The sequence below is a fragment of the Rhinatrema bivittatum genome, chromosome 4 (assembly GCF_901001135.1).
Source record: "Rhinatrema bivittatum chromosome 4, aRhiBiv1.1, whole genome shotgun sequence".
Lineage (NCBI taxonomy): Eukaryota > Metazoa > Chordata > Amphibia > Gymnophiona > Rhinatrematidae > Rhinatrema > Rhinatrema bivittatum.
Window position 1 is genome coordinate 122,011,433 of NC_042618.1, and position 21,879 is coordinate 122,033,311.

The 21,879-nt window shown below is 44.0% G+C and overlaps 1 protein-coding gene across 1 annotated transcript in view; it reads left to right on the forward strand.

Annotated features, from left to right (window-relative positions):
* Nucleotides 1-11,699: 11,699 nt before the first annotated feature.
* DCAF5 (DDB1 and CUL4 associated factor 5) overlaps nucleotides 11,700-21,879 on the forward strand; it is a 188,779-nt gene continuing 178,599 nt past the window's right edge. The window contains exon 1 of the mRNA XM_029598805.1: nucleotides 11,700-12,573. Within this exon, the coding sequence (XP_029454665.1) occupies nucleotides 12,366-12,573 (208 nt within the window). The 5' untranslated portion in view covers nucleotides 11,700-12,365. The remainder of the gene's footprint in view (nucleotides 12,574-21,879) is intronic.

Below are 21,879 nucleotides of genomic sequence, written 5' to 3' on the forward strand. Positions count from 1 at the left end.
TCAGTAATTCTGGGCTGTACATCAGACGTCAGCTACAAAGAAATGTCATACTAACACTTTGAGATGAAAAATCAGGCAGTATTCAGATAATGAAACACTTTTATTTAATAATGTAGAAAATACAAGGTTATAAGGGACCACATATGACTGGAAAGAGGAAGGGAGTTCAAACAAATTCTTGACATGAACTCGAGTGGTTTCTGTACCATGTGGTTGCCTTTGCCTTAAGTCATTGGGGATGTAGCATGGTCATGCAAGGAATTGATACAGCTCTTTGTAGTAAACCAGCGCCTTTATGTGCTATTCTCTGCATCTGTAAAAAGATGGAAAGCTTTGACTGGTCATGTGTCAGGACTCACCCTAAAAACCCCTAAAGGTTACTCAATGGGATTGCCATATGAATTGTTAGACCCCTGAAATATAATTTATCAGAGGTACAGTAGGCACTAATCACTTTATTTGAAAAAGATCAAATCGAGTCTGTTGCAAAGCCATTTTCCTTCAATAAGCAGGCTGAATTAGCCAGAACACATGCATAACACGATACGGCCGTCTCTCCTAGCTTGTAGAGCTTTAAACTCTACTTAGCATGTGTGGGAGTTACCTCATGAACTGCCTCAGTCATTTTGGCTGAGCAATACATGCTTACTGTGTTTCTGTTCATTTTTTCTCCTATTCTTGCTATCCTACAACAGCAATTTTAAGCACGACTTAAAAAAAAAAAAGTTGGAGCGAGGATTTTGAGATATTACCACTTGCTCTGAGAATGACTGGCAAGAAGAAGGGCACTCTGAGTAGGTTCAAAACCTGCATATGCACTAACATCATGTCCATCATTGATGGACATGACTTGTTACATTTGTCTCAGCCCAGAGCATGACTGCTATGCCTGTGGGAGTATCTCCCCACATTCTCAATGGTCTAGGGCCCATCGGATAGAGGAGCTATGTAAGTCTTTTAGGAGCTGCAATCAATCTACCCACAGTGCAGAGTCTTTTGCCTCCTTGGATAAGGGAATGAGCTGGAGTGCTTCCAAAACTCCCCTGTTCAGCTCACTGGGTCAAGCAGCAGGAGCCAATCTACTGAGTTGAGGAAGAGGTGCCATCACTTGGCCGACTCTACGGCACCGAAGAAGCATAGAATACATGGAGATGCATCAGCACTGTCTGGATACGGTGCATCAATGCACTGGTTCCTGTTACGGTTTTGAGGTGTTGGAGTGAATTCTTGGATACTACAGCGATGGCCACTCCCACGGGGAGGAGCCCCGTGAGGAACCGCAGTACTAGCCTAGACTCTATACACACAGACACAGAGGACTGTATTTATTATACAGCTTGGAGACACTGGCCAGGGGGTGGCAGTAGTGAGGTAATCCAGTAGAAGCAGTCCAAGGATCCTCAGCAGAGGAGACCAGTCCCACACTTGAATAGATGGTAGGCAGCGCGAGGTAGTAGAGGAAGCCCCGGATGTAGATTCCCAGCGCTGAGCTGTAGGTGAGACAAACTGACAAGGTTAGATTACTCACTGAAGTAGATAGCTGTATTGATGGAGATCCTGTCAGGCAGAAGTAGTTGAATTGCAGGCACCAAGGCAGGGAGAGCAGGCCCTTGAGGAGCGAGTACCTTGTATCCCAGATAGGCACCTGAAAGAAAGCATAAGGGCCCCCCAAGGAGCGGGTACCCAGGTTAGAGATGAAAGACCCCCAAAGGGCAGAGAGAGCTTCCAGCGGCAGCAAGGAAGTGGCAGAGCAGCTTAGGCTGGAGGCGTTCCAATCCATTCACGATCCTTGCTAACTCAGTTTGTTAGCAAATGAAGGGCAGGCTAAATACCCGGATGGCATGACATCACTCGGAGTGGATGCCCCCAAGGTTCCCGCCATGAAGTGGATAAAGACGTGGGTGGCGTGCGCGCGCACTCTAGGAGGCCCTCAGGAGAAACATGGCGAACACCATCGCCGTTGCCGTTCCGGGGACGCTGGAGAGAGCGGCATGAAGACGCGGCAGCAGCCATCTTCCCAAGGCTTGAGAGAGAAGGAAGAAAGGTGAGGCACAGAGATCGAAACCTTCTGAGACCAATGGATGCAACAGTGCCAATAGCATGCACTGCAATGATGACTGTACAGTGCATCAGTACAGCAAAGATGTGATGCATTGCAGTCGATACACAATGCATCAATGCAACAGGAGTCATCCTTGAAGCATTTATTTATTTAGCACTTTTATATACCGATATTCATGTAGAAAATTACATATCACTTCGGTTTACAGTATAACAATAACTAGCATGTAAGAATGCTTTTACATTTAACAGGGATAAAATAACTTGGAGCAATGGAACAGGGAACAAAGCAACAATTAAATAATAGGCTCTTTCGTGAGGCCAGATATTAACTGGCTAAAGATCTGAGTGCATAATGAATTAACTTAGGGTAAGGGTGAAAAGGAGCATAATTAGATAGATCTTCTGCAGAGTTGGGGTGCTAACCTAAGAGCTAGTCTGTTGGTATGTAGGGTGATGTACTAGAAAGATCATCTGCATAAATGAAAAGCTTGTTCAAACAGCCAAGTTTTGAGTCTCTTTTTGAAGGTAATAGGGCATTGTTCTAGCCGGAGTTCTGGTGGAAGAGAGTTCCATTGCGCAGGGCCAGAAGTGGACAGAGTTCGTTTACTTAAAGAAGTTTTAATGGATGGGGCAAAGAGGGTATTTCCTGGCGTGTAGCCAGATGGACTCAGGACAAATGGGATAGTATCCGCGTGCTAGCAGTTGGAGACGGATCTGACGTCAGCACAGGGGCGTGTATATATCCCCACAGGAAGCGCAGCTGTTCAGTAATTTCCGTCTCCAAAGCAGTTTGGAGTGCCTGCACGCTGGTTCAGCGTGCTTTCCAAGACCTGTCCGAAGCCTATCTTCATATTCCGATACATCCGGATCATCAGCGCTTCCTCCGCTTCAAGGTTCTGGACCGCCACTTCCAGTTTCGAGCTCTCCCCTTCGGGTTGGCCACCTCCCCGAGGACATTCACCAAGGTGATCGTGGTTGTGGCGGCGGCACTCAGGCGGGACGGGATCTTGGTCCATCCCTACCTAGACGACTGGTTGATCAGGGCGAAGTCCCGAGCGGAGAGCCTGCGGACAACCGACAGGGTGATCGCCCTTCTGGAAAGCTTGGGCTGGGTTATCAACCTCAGCAAGAGCTGCCTACAGCCTTCCCAGTCCATAGAATATCTGGGGGTGAGGTTCGACACTCGGGCGGCCACGGTCAGTCTTACGTCCAAGAGACAGTTGAAACTTCGGCAGCGTATCCAGTATCTGTTGGGAACCAGTCGGCCGTTAGCTTGGGATTATCTGCAAGTTCTGGGTCTCATGGCCTCCACTCTGGACGTGGTGCCTTGGGCACGAGCCCATATGAGACCACTACAGCATTCCCTGCTCTCTCGCTGGAGCCCCCATCACCGAGCCTATTCCACGCGCCTCCCTCTGCCGGTCCATGTTCGGACCCAGCTGCGGTGGTGGTTGCGGTCCGACCACCTGAGCAGGGGGTCGCGGATGTCCTCGCCCTCGTGGATCTTGCTCACCACGGATGCCAGCCTCAGCGGCTGGGGAGCACATTGCGAAGAACTCACTGCGCAAGGACGTTGGAACAGGGAGGAGTCCACATGGAACATCAATCGCCTGGAAGCCCGGGCAGTCAGACTGGCCTGCCTTCGTTTCGCTCCGCGGCTGCGGCACAGAGCTGTCAGGGTGATGTCCGACAACGCCACCACGGTGGCCTACATCAACCGTCAGGGCGGAACCAGAAGCCGACAGGTATCTCTGGAAATCGCCCCACTCATGGTTTGGGCAGAGGCGAATCTGCGGGACATCTCCGCCGTCCACATTGCCGGGAAGGACAATACCACAGCAGACTTCCTCAGCAGGGGACGCCTGAATCCAGGCGAGTGGCGGCTGTCCCCCACAGCTTTCCAGATGATTGTCGATCACTGGGGGATCCCGGCCATGGATTTACTGGCAGACAAGTCCAATGCTCAGGTACCCAGATACTTCAGCCGCAGGTGCGACCCGTGCTCGCACGGCATCAATGCTCTGGTCCAGCCGTGGCCTCCGGGGACTCTTCTATATGCCTTTCCCCCGTGGCCTCTACTGGGTGCCCTCGTCCACAGGATTCGGTCACACCAGGGCCTAGTTCTTCTGGTGGCCCCGGACTGGCCGAGAAGACCCTGGTACGCGGACCTCAGACGCCTGCTGGCAGGGGAGCCTCTCCCCCTGCCTCCTCTCCGGGACCTTCTACGTCAAGGTCCCATTCTGCACGAGGATCCGGCTCAGTTCTCTCTTACGGTCTGGCCATTGAGAGGGCTCGACTGAAGAAAAAGGGTTACTCGGGGCCTGTGATTACTACACTCCTCCGGGCTCGCAAGTTTTCCACTTCCCTCACCTACGTACGGATCTGGAGAATCTTTGATGCATGGTGCGATTCTCATGGCACCAGTCCACATGCCGCCACTATTCCTATTGTGTTGGATTTCTTGCAGGAGGGGCTTCAGAAGGGTCTCTCCCTCAGCTCCATCAAGGTTCAGGTAGCGGCACTATCGTGCTATGGACCCAGGAGAGGTGGCAAGACTATCGCCAAGCACCCTGATGTTTCTCGTTTCCTGCAAGGCGTCAAGCATATTCGTCCGCCACTAAAATGGCCTATACCCTTCTGGAACCTTAATCTGGTTCTGGATTTCCTTGCGGGATCCACCTTCCGACCCCTTCGGGGCTTGTCTCTACGGTCTCTAACCCTGAAGTTGGTATTCCTGCTGGCCGTATGCTCCGCACGCCGCGTCTCTGAACTACAGGCGCTGTCCTGCCGTGACCCCCTTTCTACGTATCACTTCGGAGTCTATCCATCTTCGGACGGTTCCCTCCTTTCTCCCTAAAGTGGTTTCACAGTTTCAATCTTAACCAAACCATATCCTTGCCTACCACGGTAGGTTTGAAGAAATCTGAAGAGGCCGTTTATTACGCCATCTCGACCTCGGCAGATTGCTGCCCAGGTATCTGACAATGACTCAAGACCTGCGGAAGACAGACCATCTGTTCGTCCTACACAGCGGGAAGAAGCAAGGTGAAGCGGCCTCTCGGCCCACCATTGCCCGCTGGATTAAAGACGTGGTCAGAGCCGCCTACGTGGCGGCTGGGAAGGCTCCGCCTCTACAGGTTAAGGCTCATTCTACCAGAGCCCAAGCGGCGTCTTGGGCTGAATCCCGGATGCTGTCACCGGCGGACATCTGTAAAGCGGCGACATGGTCCTCCCTCCATACCTTTTCTCGGTTCTACCGTCTGGATGTCCAGGCCAGGGAGGACTCGGCCTTTGCGAGGGCGGTACTGCATGGTCCTCAGGCAGCCTCCCGCCCAGGCGGGGTGTAAAGCTTTGGTACATCCCATTTGTCCTGAGTCCATCTGGCTACACGCCAGGAAATGTTCAGATTACTTACCTGGTAATCTTGTTTTCCTTAGTGTAGACAGATGGACTCAGCATCCCGCCCAGCTGCCTGTGTCCATGGGTTTCTCTGATTCCGGGTACGCCTTTGACTTTTGTGTTCCTAAGAGCGTACACTCTGCCTATATCCACGCCTTCCGGTTGGGAAGGCTGGCGGTCTCCGGCCACTGTCAATCGGTCAGGGGAGGCCTGTTTTCACTTTTTTCTTTACTTTTCATTGAGCGTCAGTACACACATCCATAACAGCTTTTGCAAGGAAGATTACTGAACAGCTGCGCTTCCTGTGGGGATATATACACGCCCCTGTGCTGACGTCAGATCCGTCTCCAACTGCTAGCACGCGGATACTATCCCATTTGTCCTGAGTCCATCTGTCTACACTAAGGAAAACAAGATTACCAGGTAAGTAATCTGAACATTTCTATAAGTGGATCTCACCAGTCTGGAGGGTAAATGTGGCCGAAACAGGATATTGAGTTCCAATGGAATGAGATTGAGCATGAGCATCATTGCTTTCAGCACATCACTTTCCACATATGATGTGGATCACTTCTTATTTTATTTATTTATTTATTTAAAGTCTCTTCTATACCGATATCCGTTCGCACATCGCATCGGTTTACAAAAAAGAGGAACTGTTGGGCGGAGCCCTTACATATAACAGAAAAAATACAAATTACATAATTAACTTTTGGGCAGAGCCCTTACAGGTAACTGAGAAGAGAGAGGCTAAAACAGGGAGAGAGGATAAAACTGACTAGGCAGTGCAGAGTCAATAAGGCAATAAATAGATGCAACAGAATCAATAAATAGGTATAGCAGGAACTATAAACATAGCTATACATAAATAGCAATGAACAAAGTACAAAATCATTGGGCATAAAGGCAAATTCTTAGACATGGATTCTTACATTTAACAGGGATAAAATAACTTGGAGCAATGGGTCAAGCAGCAGGAGCCAATCTGCTGAGTTGAGGAAGCGGTGCCATCACTTGGCCGACTCTACGGCATCGAAGAAGCATAGAATACATGGAGATGCATCGGCAACTCCGGTGCCAGTGGATTCACTGGCTTGCACTCTCAGTGCAAGCCAGTGAATCCACTGGCACCAGAGTTGCTCCTATTAACTTGTACCCTGTTCCATCGATGCAATCACACTCAGCTCTTCCATCCACCAAGTCATCATCACAGAATTCATCAATGCACTTTAGGACGTTCTCTTCTAAATATTCAGGACAGGGGAGGCCAGCACCAATGGCATTGATACCAGTGCATCAGGGCCCAGAACTGGGTACAACTACAACAGCATAGCTCCACACGTCTCAACCCAGGCCTGGTGGTGAGTGGGATGGGTTGACTCAGCTTCCTCCTGGTGTGGATCTCCTCTCCTCTATCAAGTTGGTTGGGGATGGGTACCACTTGGAGCCACCAGACCCAATATGCTCTATGCTGCTTCTCTCTTTCATGAGGTCTTCAGGTCAAGAACAAGTTCCGATTTTGGTTTTGGAGGAAGATATTCCAGCCCTCCCCTCTGATCCAAGACCAATCCAGCTGTATGACCAAGTGGCAGCCATGGTGAGAACCTTCTTCACCTCCCTGGCTGTCAAGAGTTTTGCTCACCTCTGCTTTCCAGCTTAGCCCCCTTGCCACTGCAGTGAAATGCTCAACCTTTGCTGGAGGAGGCTCCTGCATCTTCAGAGCCTCTGTTGTGTGATTTCTCCTCCTCTTGCTCATTGGTAGCAGAGTCAAGCCATTTGAATTTGGGGGACAGGAGGCCTTCCCCCTTCAGATCAATTGGTGGCATCTACACTTTATCCATCCTCATGCAGAGGCTCCTGGGACATTATGCCTTCACCTTTGGACTTGAAAGGGGTCTCCAGTGGTATTCCTTCTTGCCCACTCTGGATCCCCCAGAACCTGTGTCACCACTAGAGGATCTCACCTACTCGAAATTTGTGGAGATGGGAGCTCTCCTGGAAGAGAAAGATCCTTATCTGGAGGTTCTTGGCCTCCTACATATTTTGGTCTCACCATTGAACCTGGTACTCTACCATTCAACAAAAGTTCTGAATGAGCTGCAGCTGAAGATGTGGTAAACTCCCATCACCTGCAGCACAGCCACAAAGGAGGTTGGATATCAATACAGGATGGATAAGTATCATGGCTTTGGGGTGGTTCAGCTCCCACATCAATTGGTATTCATGGAATCTGCTTTAAGAAAAGCTAAGAAATCCCACATCTACTCAAATTCACCTCCTCGGATGGACCTCAAATTTTTGGATAAGCCAGGAGTTCTTTGCACTGGATGCACACATATAACCTCTCACTGGTGGGTACAAAATCATACATGTGATACTTGATGCAGAAGACTGGAAGGCCTCCCTCTTGTTGCTGCATTGCTGCTTTCATCTTAATTTTGTTGAGTTCTTAGTTACGTTTAGGTTGCTAAGGGAGTAGGATTTGTAAATGAGTCCTTTAAATGTATTAGTATATTCACTATTCATCTGGTAGGGACCTGCAAGGGGATAATTCGATTCTTGATAAAGGCTGGGGCAATCCTGTGTTTTAGATAAAAGACTGAATGATTTTTAATGTGAAAGTGTCTCTTGCCTATAAATCAAAGGATGAGGGAAAGACAAACAAACTCTAAGCTATTACCTACCTTTTGTCTTGCTTTTTATAACAAACACATACTACTTTGAAGTGCTGAAAAAAGTGCGAAAGTGGAATATAAAATTTAAATATATAAAATAAAGAATATACCCCAATAGTTTACCTCTGTCTAAAACTTTTTAAGTTCCAAATTTCCCAAAGATTCCAGCTGAAAGTCACCAACAAACAGAAAATTGACAATTTTATTTGTTACCCATTATTAAATATTAAATTGAAACAGTATACACATGATTATCCCAAAATCATATAAATGGTAACCCCAACCCATCTCTCATTTAGAGTATATTACTGAACTATGTAACCGTAAAATATTGGCACACCATGGATAACTTAGAAACCTAACCAACCTATTTCGTGCCGAAATGTAAACCATTGTGATGGTATATTACTAAACGACAGTATAGAAATTTTTTTAAATAAATAGAGCATGACCACTTAAGTCTCAACTGTAATAAGTACTGTAGCCCGTGTACAGTTCAGCTTCATCCATTTTTCCAGAAACAAGACTTGACTTGGTAACATCAAGGAAAGATTATTGTCACTGATTGTATATGGGTCTACCTGTAATATGCCAGGAAGCTTCAGGTAATACTGAATCTGCATTAGTCCAGTTGTCAAAGAACCTTGGGGTAACTTGCACGAAGTGGCAGTTGCTGCCATGGGAAGCTTGCTGGGCAGACTGGATGGACCTTTGGTCTTTTTCTGCCGAAAATACTATGCTACTATGTAACCTCGTTAGTTACTAGATCACTTTTTAGTTCAATTTAAGGTATTAATGGAGACTTTCAGAGTGCCAAACATCTCTGTACTGTCATATTTGAAAGACTGTTTGGTGCCCTGTGTACCCATGAGGTCCCTTAGGTCAACCCAGCCAGTTCTTCAGATTCCATGGTCTAAGGAAGTGAAACTACAGGGGATGTGTAATAAAGCACTCATGGGCAGTACCAAAACTATGGACTGTATTTCCCTCTGAAACTCTTTAGGGATTATTTGAGTTTTAGGAGGCAGGTGCTTGTTTGTATCTGCTATTAAAATCTGTTTAAAAAGACTTGGTACTGATTTACATCTGCTTATAATATGAAAATGTTTTAGAATATTTTTATTCTGTTTATTGTTAGATTTAAATTTGAGCCTGAAATCAAAGTCTAAATGTGCTTCCACATTCTAGTTCTTTTTCTAGCTGATACTACTGAGCTTATATGATTTTTTTTATGTTTTAATTGGTCTTATGTATTTTTCAGTTGTGTTGGCTGTATTACCCTTTTATGTTTTTATGGTTAGCTTTTATTGTCTGGATTTTATTAAAATGATTCTTTAGTTTTGTTTTATGACTGTTCTCTGCCTTCTGCAATATTCTTTTGTTTGGAAGGGTAGTCTAAAAATCAAATCACCTTTATAAAAATGAATGAATTTATGTCCATATGACTAGGAGGAGAGGGTGGGTTAGTTAATTGGTTGAGAGGATAGTAATTGCACTAATGACTACTCAGCCCCTCTATAAGAGAGAGGTTCAGATGAGTTGGATATGAGTATGGATTTTTTTCTAATTGTTGGTAATTATGGCTGTATACCAAAGGCAGGTCATTTTTGCAGCCTATTTTTCCTAGCAATATTGTAGAAGTTATGTGAATATTTAATCTAGATCATTCTAGGCCAAAGGCCTACTAACAATTTACAGAAGTTCAATAAAATACATATTTTATTGAATTTCTGGAATGATCTAGATATTTACATAACTACAATATTGCTAGGAAAAACAGCTGCAAAAATGACCTGCTATCCAGCTGAAATTGCCCAAAGTGAAAAAATATATATGTATATACCTGACATGAATAGGTATTCCATGAAGAAAAGGAATATATTTTCTACTTGTAATATCCTTATGTAGTTTCATCTGAAACTTTCTTCTATCTCTCTACACTGTAAAACTACTGAATCTCAAACTGTCAACATGTACCATCATGAAACAGAGCATCTGTAGGTACTCCAAAAATGGCATAAACACCAAAATATTTACTTGAGGGTATAATCCCCTAACAATCAGTTGTGCTCTAAAATTTCAAAGCATCCCGAATATACTCCTGTACATTAGGGCTTATTTACTAAGAATTGTCTCATAGCCATGAAATGGGAGAAAATCTTTAATATATAAGCCCCTACATTGTTCCTTAAGTGCAAACACTCCAAAATGCCAACCTCAAAAGACACCACCAAGACATTTGTTTTATTAATATAGCTGCAGAAAGGAAACTGAGGTTTTGTATTATTTATTTTTGAGTACATAAAGTAAAGCCAGAGTTCCAAAACCTGAATAATTCTATAGTGCAAAGTCATTTCACTTCACTGTAACAGCAAGAGAAAGATTGATTAAACCAAAGCTATTCTAAAAGTCACTGGTACATAAAAAGACCGTTTAATCTTTTTATTTGTGAATTTAGAAAAAGATCAACAAACAAGTTCTAGGTGATATGATTTTACTGGACTAAAATAATGCATGTTTGAGGAGTTTGCAAGCTAGAGTCTATTGGGTCACAAAGTTAGTCACACATGCTTTAAATTGGTGCAGCAAAAAAGGTATCACTATAAGAACATAAGCAATTGCCATGCTGGGTCAGACCAAGGGTCCATCAAGCCCAGGATGCTGTTTCCAACAGAGGCCAAACCAGGCCACAAGAACCTGGCAATTACCCAAACACTAAGAAAATCCCATGCTACTGATGCAATTAATAGCAGTGGCTATTCCCTAACTAAACTTGATTAATAGCAGTTAATGGATTTCTCCTCCAAGAACTTATCCAAACCTTTTTTGAACCCAGCTATACTAACTGCACTAATTGTGCATTGAGTGAAAAAGAATTTTCTCCTATTAGTCTTAAATGTGCTACTTGCTAACTTCATGGAATGCCCCCTAGTCCTTCTATTATTTGAAAGTGTAAATAACTTGTTGATCTTTCTTTCTAAATGTCCAAGTGGAGTAACAGAGAAATCGCATGATTTTATTCATATTAGAATTTTAAAAGTAAGCTCAGTTAAGCATGGAAATTGGAAGGTATTATTTTGTACAGGGCTGTGCCTACTCATGATGGTTCTTATAGATTATTACTATGAAAGTGCAGGGCTTATCTTAGAAAATGCAGTTGCTATGATCATTTAACTATGAAGGAGAATATTAATGTAATTAAGCTTCCCATAACTGTACTGGAAAGTGACACTTAATGGTATCCCCCACCATCACACCCCCCCCCCAAAAAAAAACAAAAAACCTTTTTATATTGTAGGTCCTGTGTCACAGCAGGGACTACATTTTTTCCTATAGACACAAAATGTTTGGAGTTGAGGTCGAGTGTTAACTTCCCAACGCTAGTCAAGAAATATATTAACTTAGTCCCAATAAAAATATCGGGTTTTTTTTTTTTTTTGTTGTTGGTTGACCTATAGTTATATTATAAACACAAAATGGGAAAACGTGTACATCAGTCCTCTTCGGCCCCGCAATAGGCTAGTCGTGGAAGACAATCATCCTAGGGTACCAAGGATTGTACATAAGAACACATGCAAAGAATAGATGAGCAGAAGCAAAAGTACCCTGGCAGCTACAGGCGCGAATTAGCCCGGGCTCCAGTACGGCTCTGGAGGTGTGACCACAGAGGATGGCCACTCGGGAACTTTTCCTGTCTGGGTCCTCCGCAGCGGCGATCTGGAGCGAGCCTTTTGCTCTCAGCCAGCACAGCACACCTTGCCTTCGTGATCCGTTTCTTTTATTTGGCACAGATTGTCAACTTTTGGGGTAGTTTCTCCTCGAACGCTGGGGCCTGGGCACGGAGGGGGGCAGCCGGTGACCTGAACGTTACGCGGGTTCAAACGCCACAGTGTGGAAGCGGGGGCCGGCAGGGATTGGCGTCGCCGTACACGCCTCGCACTTCCGAATTCTGTCAGCAGGGATCGGAGCAGCAGTAGCAGCGCCGCCTGCTCCAGCCAGGAGCCGCCGCCGGCCCCGGAATGCAGGCAGGGAAAAGGCCGGGGGACATCAGCTGCTGACGGAGGAGGGGCCCGGTGAAATCAGGAAGCAGCGAGCGCGGCCCAGGGTCTGCCTGCACCACCTCTTTTCTCCCCACCCCCACTTTCTCTCTCCCCTTTTACCCCCATGACCGTGTGAGTCGAGGGTGGGGAGCCGCCGCCGCCGCATGCGATCTGGAGGGGGCGCACCATGAGAAGGAAGGCGGGCTGCGGCATGAGGTCGGCGGTGGGCTTCCTGCGCCGCCGGGGCCTGGAGGGGGACCCCCTGCTGAAGGGCGACTTTCAGCGGCGCAGGCTGCAGGGCTGTAGGAACCTCTACAGGAAGGACCTGCTGGGCCACTTCGGCTGTGTCAATGCCATCGAGTTCTCCAACAATGGAGGGCAGCTGCTGGTGTCAGGTAGGTGCTGAACACCTGCTCCCCCTCGGGGGGGGGGGGGGGGGGTTGCGCGGGTAGGATTGTGGGGGATGTTTCCGCTTTTGTGGTTAGGATTTGGGGGAAGCTCTAAAATGGTTGACAGTTGCCAGAGGCTTTACGGAAAGTTGATAAATGCTGGGGGTTACAAAGCGGCCGACGCGGGGTTCCTTCTCTTTGATGGGGGTGAGGGGAAAGGAGAGGAGTCGCTGGCATCGTTCATCTTTGATTCGGTTCAGGATCTGCGAAGGATCCTTGGGAGTGGAAAAAAGAAGGGAAAGCTGGGGCTAGAAGACTTTTCTCTCATGATTAAATGCCCCCCCCCACCGTGAAGGGCTCATTCTTGGGGGCTTGGGGAGGTGTTGTACCTATTTGGGACGGCACCGGGCGTTTGTTGTTGTTGTGCTTTGTGGGAGTGTCGTGCTCAGTTTCCCGCAGGAGTTGCAGGGAAGGAGCGGGAGCCCTGGCCGCCTGTGCGGTGCTGCGCAGAGCTTCTTCGACGTCCCTGCAGCAGCAGCAGCAGGCGAACAAATACGGGCGAGTCATTAAAAAAAAAAAGCCCCCCGTCCCCTAAAAAAAAAAAAAATACCTGACAGGTTTGTTGGCCTCTCCCTATCATTATTAAGGGTGTGCATTATATCTTTGTTAAATTACAGATGACTGTCTTAATTTTTTTTCGTCTCTCGCTTCGTTCTGGGGTGTGTTAAGAGTTAAAAATTGAGGCCCGGGCTTGGCCGGGGACGTACAGGCCCAGAACGCCTCCTGACGCACGGTGACAGGCTGAGTAATCGAGAACCGAACCGAGGGGAAGGATGCACATCCTGAGCTGTAGGGGGCACTGCCGCTATAGCCCCTCCCCCTTCTTTCCTGCCCCAGTCTAAGTTCTTCCGTGTCTCCGAGGCCGCTTCTAGCTTTCTGTAAATTGTTGCGAAACGATAACAGTACATTATACCTGTGTAGGGTCTTTATCCAGCTCGTTCTACAACTGTAGCATTTTATAAACCTATATGCAAACCCTTCGGAAAAGGAAGAGCCGACAGCTTTTCATAGGATAGGGATATCGTATTTATTTCATGGGAGAATTGATTTCCTTTCTTATTTGGATTTAGCAGATGGCCAAAGGCTGTGTGTGTCTTTCTTGACTCAAAATATACTAACACCCTAAGGTACATCAGTTAGTATGCTTTTAAGTTGCTATTTAGAATGATAGCCTAGCATCCAGCCCAGTTGGATCAGATAGATTTTTTTTTTTTTAGTAGCATGTTAGGAAACCAGTTTTGAAAATCTAGCTGTTGAGCACATTCCTCTTGTCCCTGGGAGCTGTCTGTAAAGTTGTGCTCTCTGATATTACTGATGAAGGCATTCAAGGTGAAATGTCTGCTTGACATGAAGTTGATGTTTCACAGTTAAATGCTGGTATTGTTGAATTGTTAATCAGCACACTATCATTTTATTTTTTAAAGTTAGTCTTCATTAGTCTTTAATCATTAAAGCACAAGGAAAGTACATACGATTCAAATATATCATAAAATGAAATATATCCATTAGTAGTAACTTATTTCAAGTCCCCAATATGGAAGACTGAGGATTATAGAAAACAATATATAAAGGAATGCCAAACATTAAGTATCATGGAGAACGTATTCCTTAATCCACCTCCAGCTAATTTCCAGCTCCCGCCTTATCATTCAGGAATTGTTCTAAGTGAGTTGGATCCAGAAACACAAATTTATTTAGCTGAAATTGATCTAAACATTTACAAGTGCATTTTAAATAAAAAGTGCATGTAAATCTAGATCTCGCTATTTTAACTGAAGAAATAAATTCCTCCTAGCTTGTGTTGCTTTAGCAACATCAGGGAAAATTTGTTCTCTGGCCACAAAATTCTTCTTGTTTATATTTGAAATACCATCTCAAAATCAATTCCTTGTCCACATCCAAGATAAATGAAACAATAAGAGTAGCCCTAGTGGCAGTGTTCTGTGAAGTCTGTAGAAACTCAGTTAATTCAGTGCTATTAAGTGGTACAAACAAATCCAAACCACCCTCCACCTCATTAGAAACCCTTTTAAAATCTGGAAGATAACATTTAGATAATGAAACTTCCTTATCCTGAACAATTTGCAAAATAATATACCTTTTGAATAACTCAAAAGGAGAGAGGAGCCTAACTTTAGGAAAATTCAAAATCCTCAAATGTTTAGACCTAGTAAAGTTCTCAAAAGACTCCAGTTTGTTACCTTGATGGTAATTAACTGTGTGGCTTGTAATTTACTAGTTTGGTCCTTTAATGAAGAAACTTGATGTTCCATTCCTTGGAAGCACTGATCATATAATAAGAATTTGGATGAAGCACCAGCTGAAACAAATCACATAGCTGGGATAATGCCTGCACCAAAGTATTTTCAGTGTGTATTGTTACATACCAAATGTCCCACAAAGATATATTAACAGGTTTGGCTGAAGCATCTCCTACCTTCACCTCTTGTAGGATGTGGGGCGGAGACACTGGGACTGGGAGACCCCGCAAACCTGAGAGATCCACTCTGGCGGGAGATATATGTTCAGAGTCTGAGGCCATAGAATCTGAGAGGAGGTAGTATCCGTTGAACAGGGCTTAAAGAAACTTCTGCCCCGTTGCCACTCATATCCAACTGAGTAGAAGGTGGTCTTTGAACATGGGCATCCATGGAGCCAAGAAATGAAGTTGCAATTGAGGGTAAATTTGATGATTTGACTTTTTACTTCCTCCCCATTAATAACAGTTCAAAGAGAGAAAAATTTAGATAAGAGGTGCGCAACTAAGCACTGCTGCCTTGCTGAGTTTATAGGGCTCCAAAGGGCACAGAAAGATGATATTGGCACCTTAGAGGGAAGAGGGGGAGAGTGGAAAATCCCCCACGGTTGCCCGATGAGTTTGGTGCTGTTCCTCCACAGCCTTCCATCATTTTGTTTTTAAACTAATTTCCAGCTACTAACTTAATAAATGATAGCAGATAAAAGCCAAAATGGCCCATCCAGTCTGTCCAGCAAGGTAATTAAGGTTGGAGGCTGCCATTCTGTGCAGATATCCCCTTGCCTTCTGTATAGGATTATAATTGCTATTCTGTGCAGGATGCTGCCATGTTTTTGGGGGACAGGTTCATAAATAATATAGCCGGACTTTGGTTTCTTTGCCTCTTAATTCTTGGGCTAAGCAATATGAAACAAACTGTGTAAAATCACTTGTCTATGTTTCTTTTTAAGCAGGCATATTCTCTTTGATATCTGTCTTTTTATTTCTTAATTTGAGTTTTATGCTGCTGCTGTTGGTAATGATTTTCTATTTGATGTTTGTCTCATTTTTGTATATTATTTTTATGATGTACATTGCTTAGTTATTTTTTTTTGTAGTTAATGGAAATTTTAGAGCTGCCCTTAATCACATAGAAGTGAGTATCCAACTAATTAATGATTGCATGAAAGAAAACCATTTGATCTTGAATGTACATAAAACTGCAGCAATTTGCGTTTCACGAGAACCTGGTTACCTGGCTAAACGTAATGTAAGTGTGCTTTCCATGTTGGGAGATACGATTTCATTGAAAGACTCAGTTTGTAATCTTTGATTTATATTTGATACCAGGGTCACTTTTAATGATCATATGCAACATGTCTTAAAATCTGGATATTTTAAACTTGACATTTAAAATTGGATTTGAATGATTTTTGGACTGTGGTCCAAGCATTCTTGCTGTCCACTATTGATTATTGCAATTCCCTGTTTTTGGGATTGCCTGTAACTTCCTTAAGAGCAGTCCATGTATGGGAAAATTCTGTAGCCGGCCTGGTACCGGGCGATATGTGCTAGGATTATATATCCCCAAGGTCACGGGAACTTCACCGGCTCCCCGTAAGGTAGCAGATTGAATTCAAATTATACATTTTAGTAAATAAGGTTTTGAAATCAGGGGTCCCAATTATTTGGCAAATCATCCTGAGATCTGATGATGATTTATTATCCTCACAATCAAAACAGCATGTCTGCAAGAGACACTTTTGAGATCATTTTTAGCACTGTAAATTGTGGAACTCTTCGCCTGTAGCCCTGCATGCCATTATTGACATTGTATTCAGAAAACAATTGAAAGCTTATCTTTTTATGCAGGCCTATAAATTGTAGGGATAAACATTGCTGTTTGGTGTTTATGCAGGAATTTTGATTTTATATTTATATCTTTAAATTTATTGTATATATTATATATGATTATTATTTTGTTCTTGTGATCCACCTAGCATGATTTATTGCTATAGGCGGAATATAAACATTTTAAAATAAAATAGTCCATTGTGTATAGGTGACTTACATATTTTAATAGAGATAGAGTAGGAGAGTTAGAGGGCTGGATGGGGATGGGGTGGACGCTACGCACTCACACCATGTACTCCTGCTACCTCCAGCCAAAACAAATTCTTTGGTGGCCAGGGCGAGAGGGCAGAAAGAGTACAGAGTGTGTATGGTGAAATAAGTCCTGGGGGAAAATTGTGAATTCCTGCAAATCCACCTCTGGTTATGAATGAGTTGCTCTTCTCTCCAGTTCCAAGGGCCATAGCAGAAGCGCTAGCATTGCAACTCCTGTCCAAGTCCTAAAAATGGGTGAATCCTGTTGCACAGCATGTCACTGATTTGTGACGAGAAAAGACTTAATAAAAGTACATTTTTCTAGTAATGTGTGGGCTGTTATATAACTTTTGAATACTTTTGCAGTGGCAAATATTCTGTTTCAAGACATGGAAGTTGTCCTGATAAAGAGGGAGCCTAATTTTAGCTGCAAAAATGGCAAATGTCAACGTTGTTCTTGCAGAGTTTTTTGTAAAAATGGGTCAGTACAGATAAAATTAAAGCTCCTTTGGATGAATGATCAGTGGCTTGCATGCCTCTGTCTGACTTGGCAGAGGTGGAATTACTAGTTGACTCCTGCTTTAAATGTAGCCATTGAAGACTCAATCTATAAGAGATAGGGAAGAGGTGGAAAATGCCACTTCCTGCTCCCAACCATTTTCCCAGAACCTACTGCCTCTTCGGTTTCCAACTTTTAATTTTAATCTTTTATCTTTTCTGCCTGCCAACTCCTCCTCCAGCTGGAGCTACACTGATATGAGCCTTTGGTGCAGTTACCTGGGAATTTTCCTCTTTAGGTCCTTTCTTTCTTTTCTTGATTCACAGTGGCTGAAGTTGATGCTTCCTTTTGCAGAATTGCTAGCTGAGGAGCAAGCACCAAGTCCAAAGATTGATCTTGGGGTCTCCTCCTACTCGTTGAGCCAATGGGCTACTTCTGCCATCCGGCTTTTAAGTTCTTTTAGAGCCAGTTGTTTCCTTCTGCTTCAGCTCAGTCAGAACTGATCCTTCCTGAGACTGCAGTGGCATGAACCACCATTCCTAGCTAGCCAGGTGACAAACTGGAATGGAAGAGGCTTTGGGGCTCCTGGGGTAACCAGGGTGGGACTCTGTTCTTCCTGACTATAGTTGGTGCCTCAGGAGAAATCACATAATTGGCCCATTGCTGCATAATTTACAGCCTGCCACATAGTCAACAAAATTGAAGTCTCCTCATGCTAATTCAGCCATCTGAAGGACGTTGTGCTGCCCGCAGGGCTGATTCAACAGCAGCTAATCTCTATATTTCATGCTCCAGCTTGCCCCCCACTGAGGCTGGAGCAGAGAAGAGCCAGGCCACTCTGCTCCTTCAATCTGCTGGAAACAGGGGGCGAAGTTAGAATAAACAGAGTCAGCAGTCCATGTTTGATTTTTCAAAGATCACATTAAGTGAATATTCTTGTGGCTAACCATACCCCAGTTGACAAAGACCTGGATGTATTTTGAAAGTCTGCAGATGCTTCTGTCTCATTGAGTTTCAGTTAACCACATGACAAAATCTGATGCCAATCACAGCTTCAGTATACTTAAGCTTATATACTCCAAAAAAAAAAAGAGGATTTTCTCAAGAAAATATAAAAAGGATGGGTAAACTGTATTTTAAAACAACAATGACATTTCACAGTTAAAAGTTTGCAACTTATGTCTTTACTTGATAAATAGTAAGTTTTTTATACCTGGTAAACTTTTTATTTGTACATAAATAACAGGTCTTCAATAAAAATGGAACTGTTTTGAGATGAGAGATGTGAGACTTTATACAAATATGCCACATAATTGCTGCAGAATTTAGAAAAATCTGCCGCAGAAAATCTGGGGGCTGGGACTTTAGTTTGCTGGTATTGGGACAGCAGATGTACCAACTGTTGAAATCGCTGATGATTTTCAGTCTCTGAGTTGATGTAGCAAATGCTTGTGATTAGAGGTGTCTGGCAACTTTCCTTAGGGTTTTATAAATTGACACCAGTGTCTAGAAATCACCTCCCCCTCCAACACACACACATGCTATGTGTGTATAAACACCGCTGTAAAAATCACAGTTCTTGGCGGTATTTTAATTCTAAGAGTTCACTTGGTGCATCCTATTAGTGCCTTAACAACACTGAAACACTTCCAAGGATCCTGGCAATCCTGCGGTGGACATTTCCAGTCAACGAGAGCCACAAACAGGTCTGGTTTTCAGGATATCCACAATGATTATGCATGAGAGATTTGCGTGCACCACCTCCATTGTATGCAAATCTATGGCATGCATATTCATAGGGACCTTAGTTTTCAGTTTTTATTTATTTTATCAGGAATTTATTAATTTTTATTAAAATAAGAGCAACAATAGGAGAGATCACTGAAAGAAGACTTGTCATATTTCCAGGTAAATTTAATCATTTTTGTTCTTATTGTAATAGAAACATAGAAATGACGGCAGAGGAAGACCAAACGGCCCATCCAGTCTGCCCAGCAAGCTTCGCACTTTTTTTATTTTTTTTTCTCATACTTTTCTGTTACTCTTGGCTCTTAGTAACCTTTTGGTTCTATTTCCCTTCCACCCCACCATTAATGTAGAGAGCAGTGTTGGAACTGCATCTAAGTGAAATATCTAGCTTAATTAGTTAGGGGTAGTAACTGACGCAATAAGCAAGCTACACCCATGCTTATTTGTTTACCCAGACTATGTAATTCAGTCCTTGTTGGTTGTTGTCTGTATATAGATCCACTTTTCTTCATTCCCCCTGCCGTTGAAGCAGAGAGCTATGCTGGATATGTGTGAAGTATCAGTCGTTCTCCGCTGCCGTTGAAGCAGAGAGCTATGCTGTTGAAAGTGAAGTATCAGGCTTGGTTTGGGGTAGTAACTGCCGTAACAAGCAATCTACTCCCCGCTTTTTTGTGAATGCAAATCCTTTTTTCCACATTTCCTCTTGCCGTTGAAGCTTAGAGCAATGTTGGAGTCGCATTAACCGTGTGTATGTTTATTGAATAAAGGTATTATCTCCAGGCAATAGCCGTCATTCCCGCGAGCCACCCACTCTTCATTCACGTCCTCTAGACTTTATGGATCCACAGTAATAAACTGAAAAATTCCTGGGTAAAATAAAAACTGAAAAAACAGGTCCCTATGAATATGCAAACTTCCACCTCCACTGTATGCAAACTTATACATAATCATTGTGGCTCTTGAGGACCTGAGTTGGCCACTCCTGATGTAGGGTCTCCTCCTTATGTTTAATTAAAGGATTTATGACAAAGGAGTTGTGATTCTTGCACTCAGAGTAAGGGGAGGGAAATCAGGTCTTCTCTTTCTGCAGAATAGTTTAGCCAGAGGCTAAAAATACTTACATTGGTGGCATTGAGATAGATATGCTTCTTTAAGGGGCCTGGTGCATCCAGCAGCCTTGATGGCTGCATAGCCAGCAACCCGTTGGATATTTTTGGTTTATTTACAGAGCCAGAGAGGGAGCCGTCTGAGACTCAGCTGAACCCAGTATTCCAGGTCTACTGGCCTGAACAACAGTGTCAACAGGAGTAAAGAGCTGGAGAGTGCCAGCAATCTGTCCCTGTATCTGGAAGTAATAGCCCTCTGCAGTGCCCTGGTGCTCGGAATGAAGCTGCTAGCAGGACATTTTGATCCAGTGTATCAGGGCAGAAGAGAATGTCCCATTCGTGGCTGCAGGCGACCGGGTGGGAGTCGGTACCTGCGTGGCTGCAGAGGGCGGTTGCAGCGTGGGCCTGCTTCCTCATGCAATAACAGCCACTCTGTGGACCAGCAAAAATGCTACCAGGGACCACCGCTGCCAGTCCATGGACCAGTGGTTGGAAAGGTGGTATAAATGAACTGCCTTCTTTTTGCCAGAAGTTGAAACTTTCTGGTTGCCATGGATTGAATATTGGTGGCAGTATCCCCCAGCAAAGACCTGGGTGTGATCTTTATTTTTTTCAATAGCTGTATTAAAATAGTCAGTGTATGAGTTGGATGAAGAATATTTATTGGATTTCTTTTACCACCCAACACTCCTGAGGAATGTAACAGGACAATAATACATGTCCTGTCATGCAGTGCTGCTGTTAAACAAGAAAGAAAAAAGAGGAGTATCCATAACAATTGCACTCATGCCAAGCATATGCTATATTAGGTACTGGCACTTTTTATAGTATCCAACCATCTACCAGCAGCCCTGGATATGTCATGTCATTCTTTATTGCATATATTAGATCTTTAAACTTCAAGCACTCATCAGTCAGAACTTGCAGGCTAATAGATGAAGTTGTAAGGGTTATAGGGCAACAATGCTGGAAAATCCCAGGAGCCAGCTTTTTTTTGGGTGCCTAAAATTCAGAAAAGCAAACAATAATGGAAATGAAGCAAGAAAACATTTTAACTAAAAAATTAGACAAGATGAGCTAAATAAGAAGGAAAAAGCCAAACAGAATAACAAGCAAAGTAGCAACAACAACCACAAAAGAACATAAAAGCAAAAACATTTTCCTTGGCTCCTCAAAAGATTTGGCTGGCATTAAATTTTCTAAATATATATATTTTTAAAACTGTTTAGAAACACACAAAGTCAAAAAACAGTATAACCACAAAGTTCACCTCTAATACATCACAGGTTGTCCTTAATGGAAGATATCATTAGCAAGAAAGGATATTACATAGATACAGTGACGATAACCCCACTCAGAAGCACAATACAGTCCAAGAGAGGGGGAAAAAAGTTAAGACCCCAGTTAAGAGCATCCTTGAACATTCCCCAAAAGAAAAGCAAACCGTGTCAGTATTAATCAGTACATTGTCTCCAGTTCTAGTACCTGCCCCATATGCATCATATAGTGTAGCTTTATCCCAGTGCATATAAGTAATCTTGTCCAGCATGGCAATT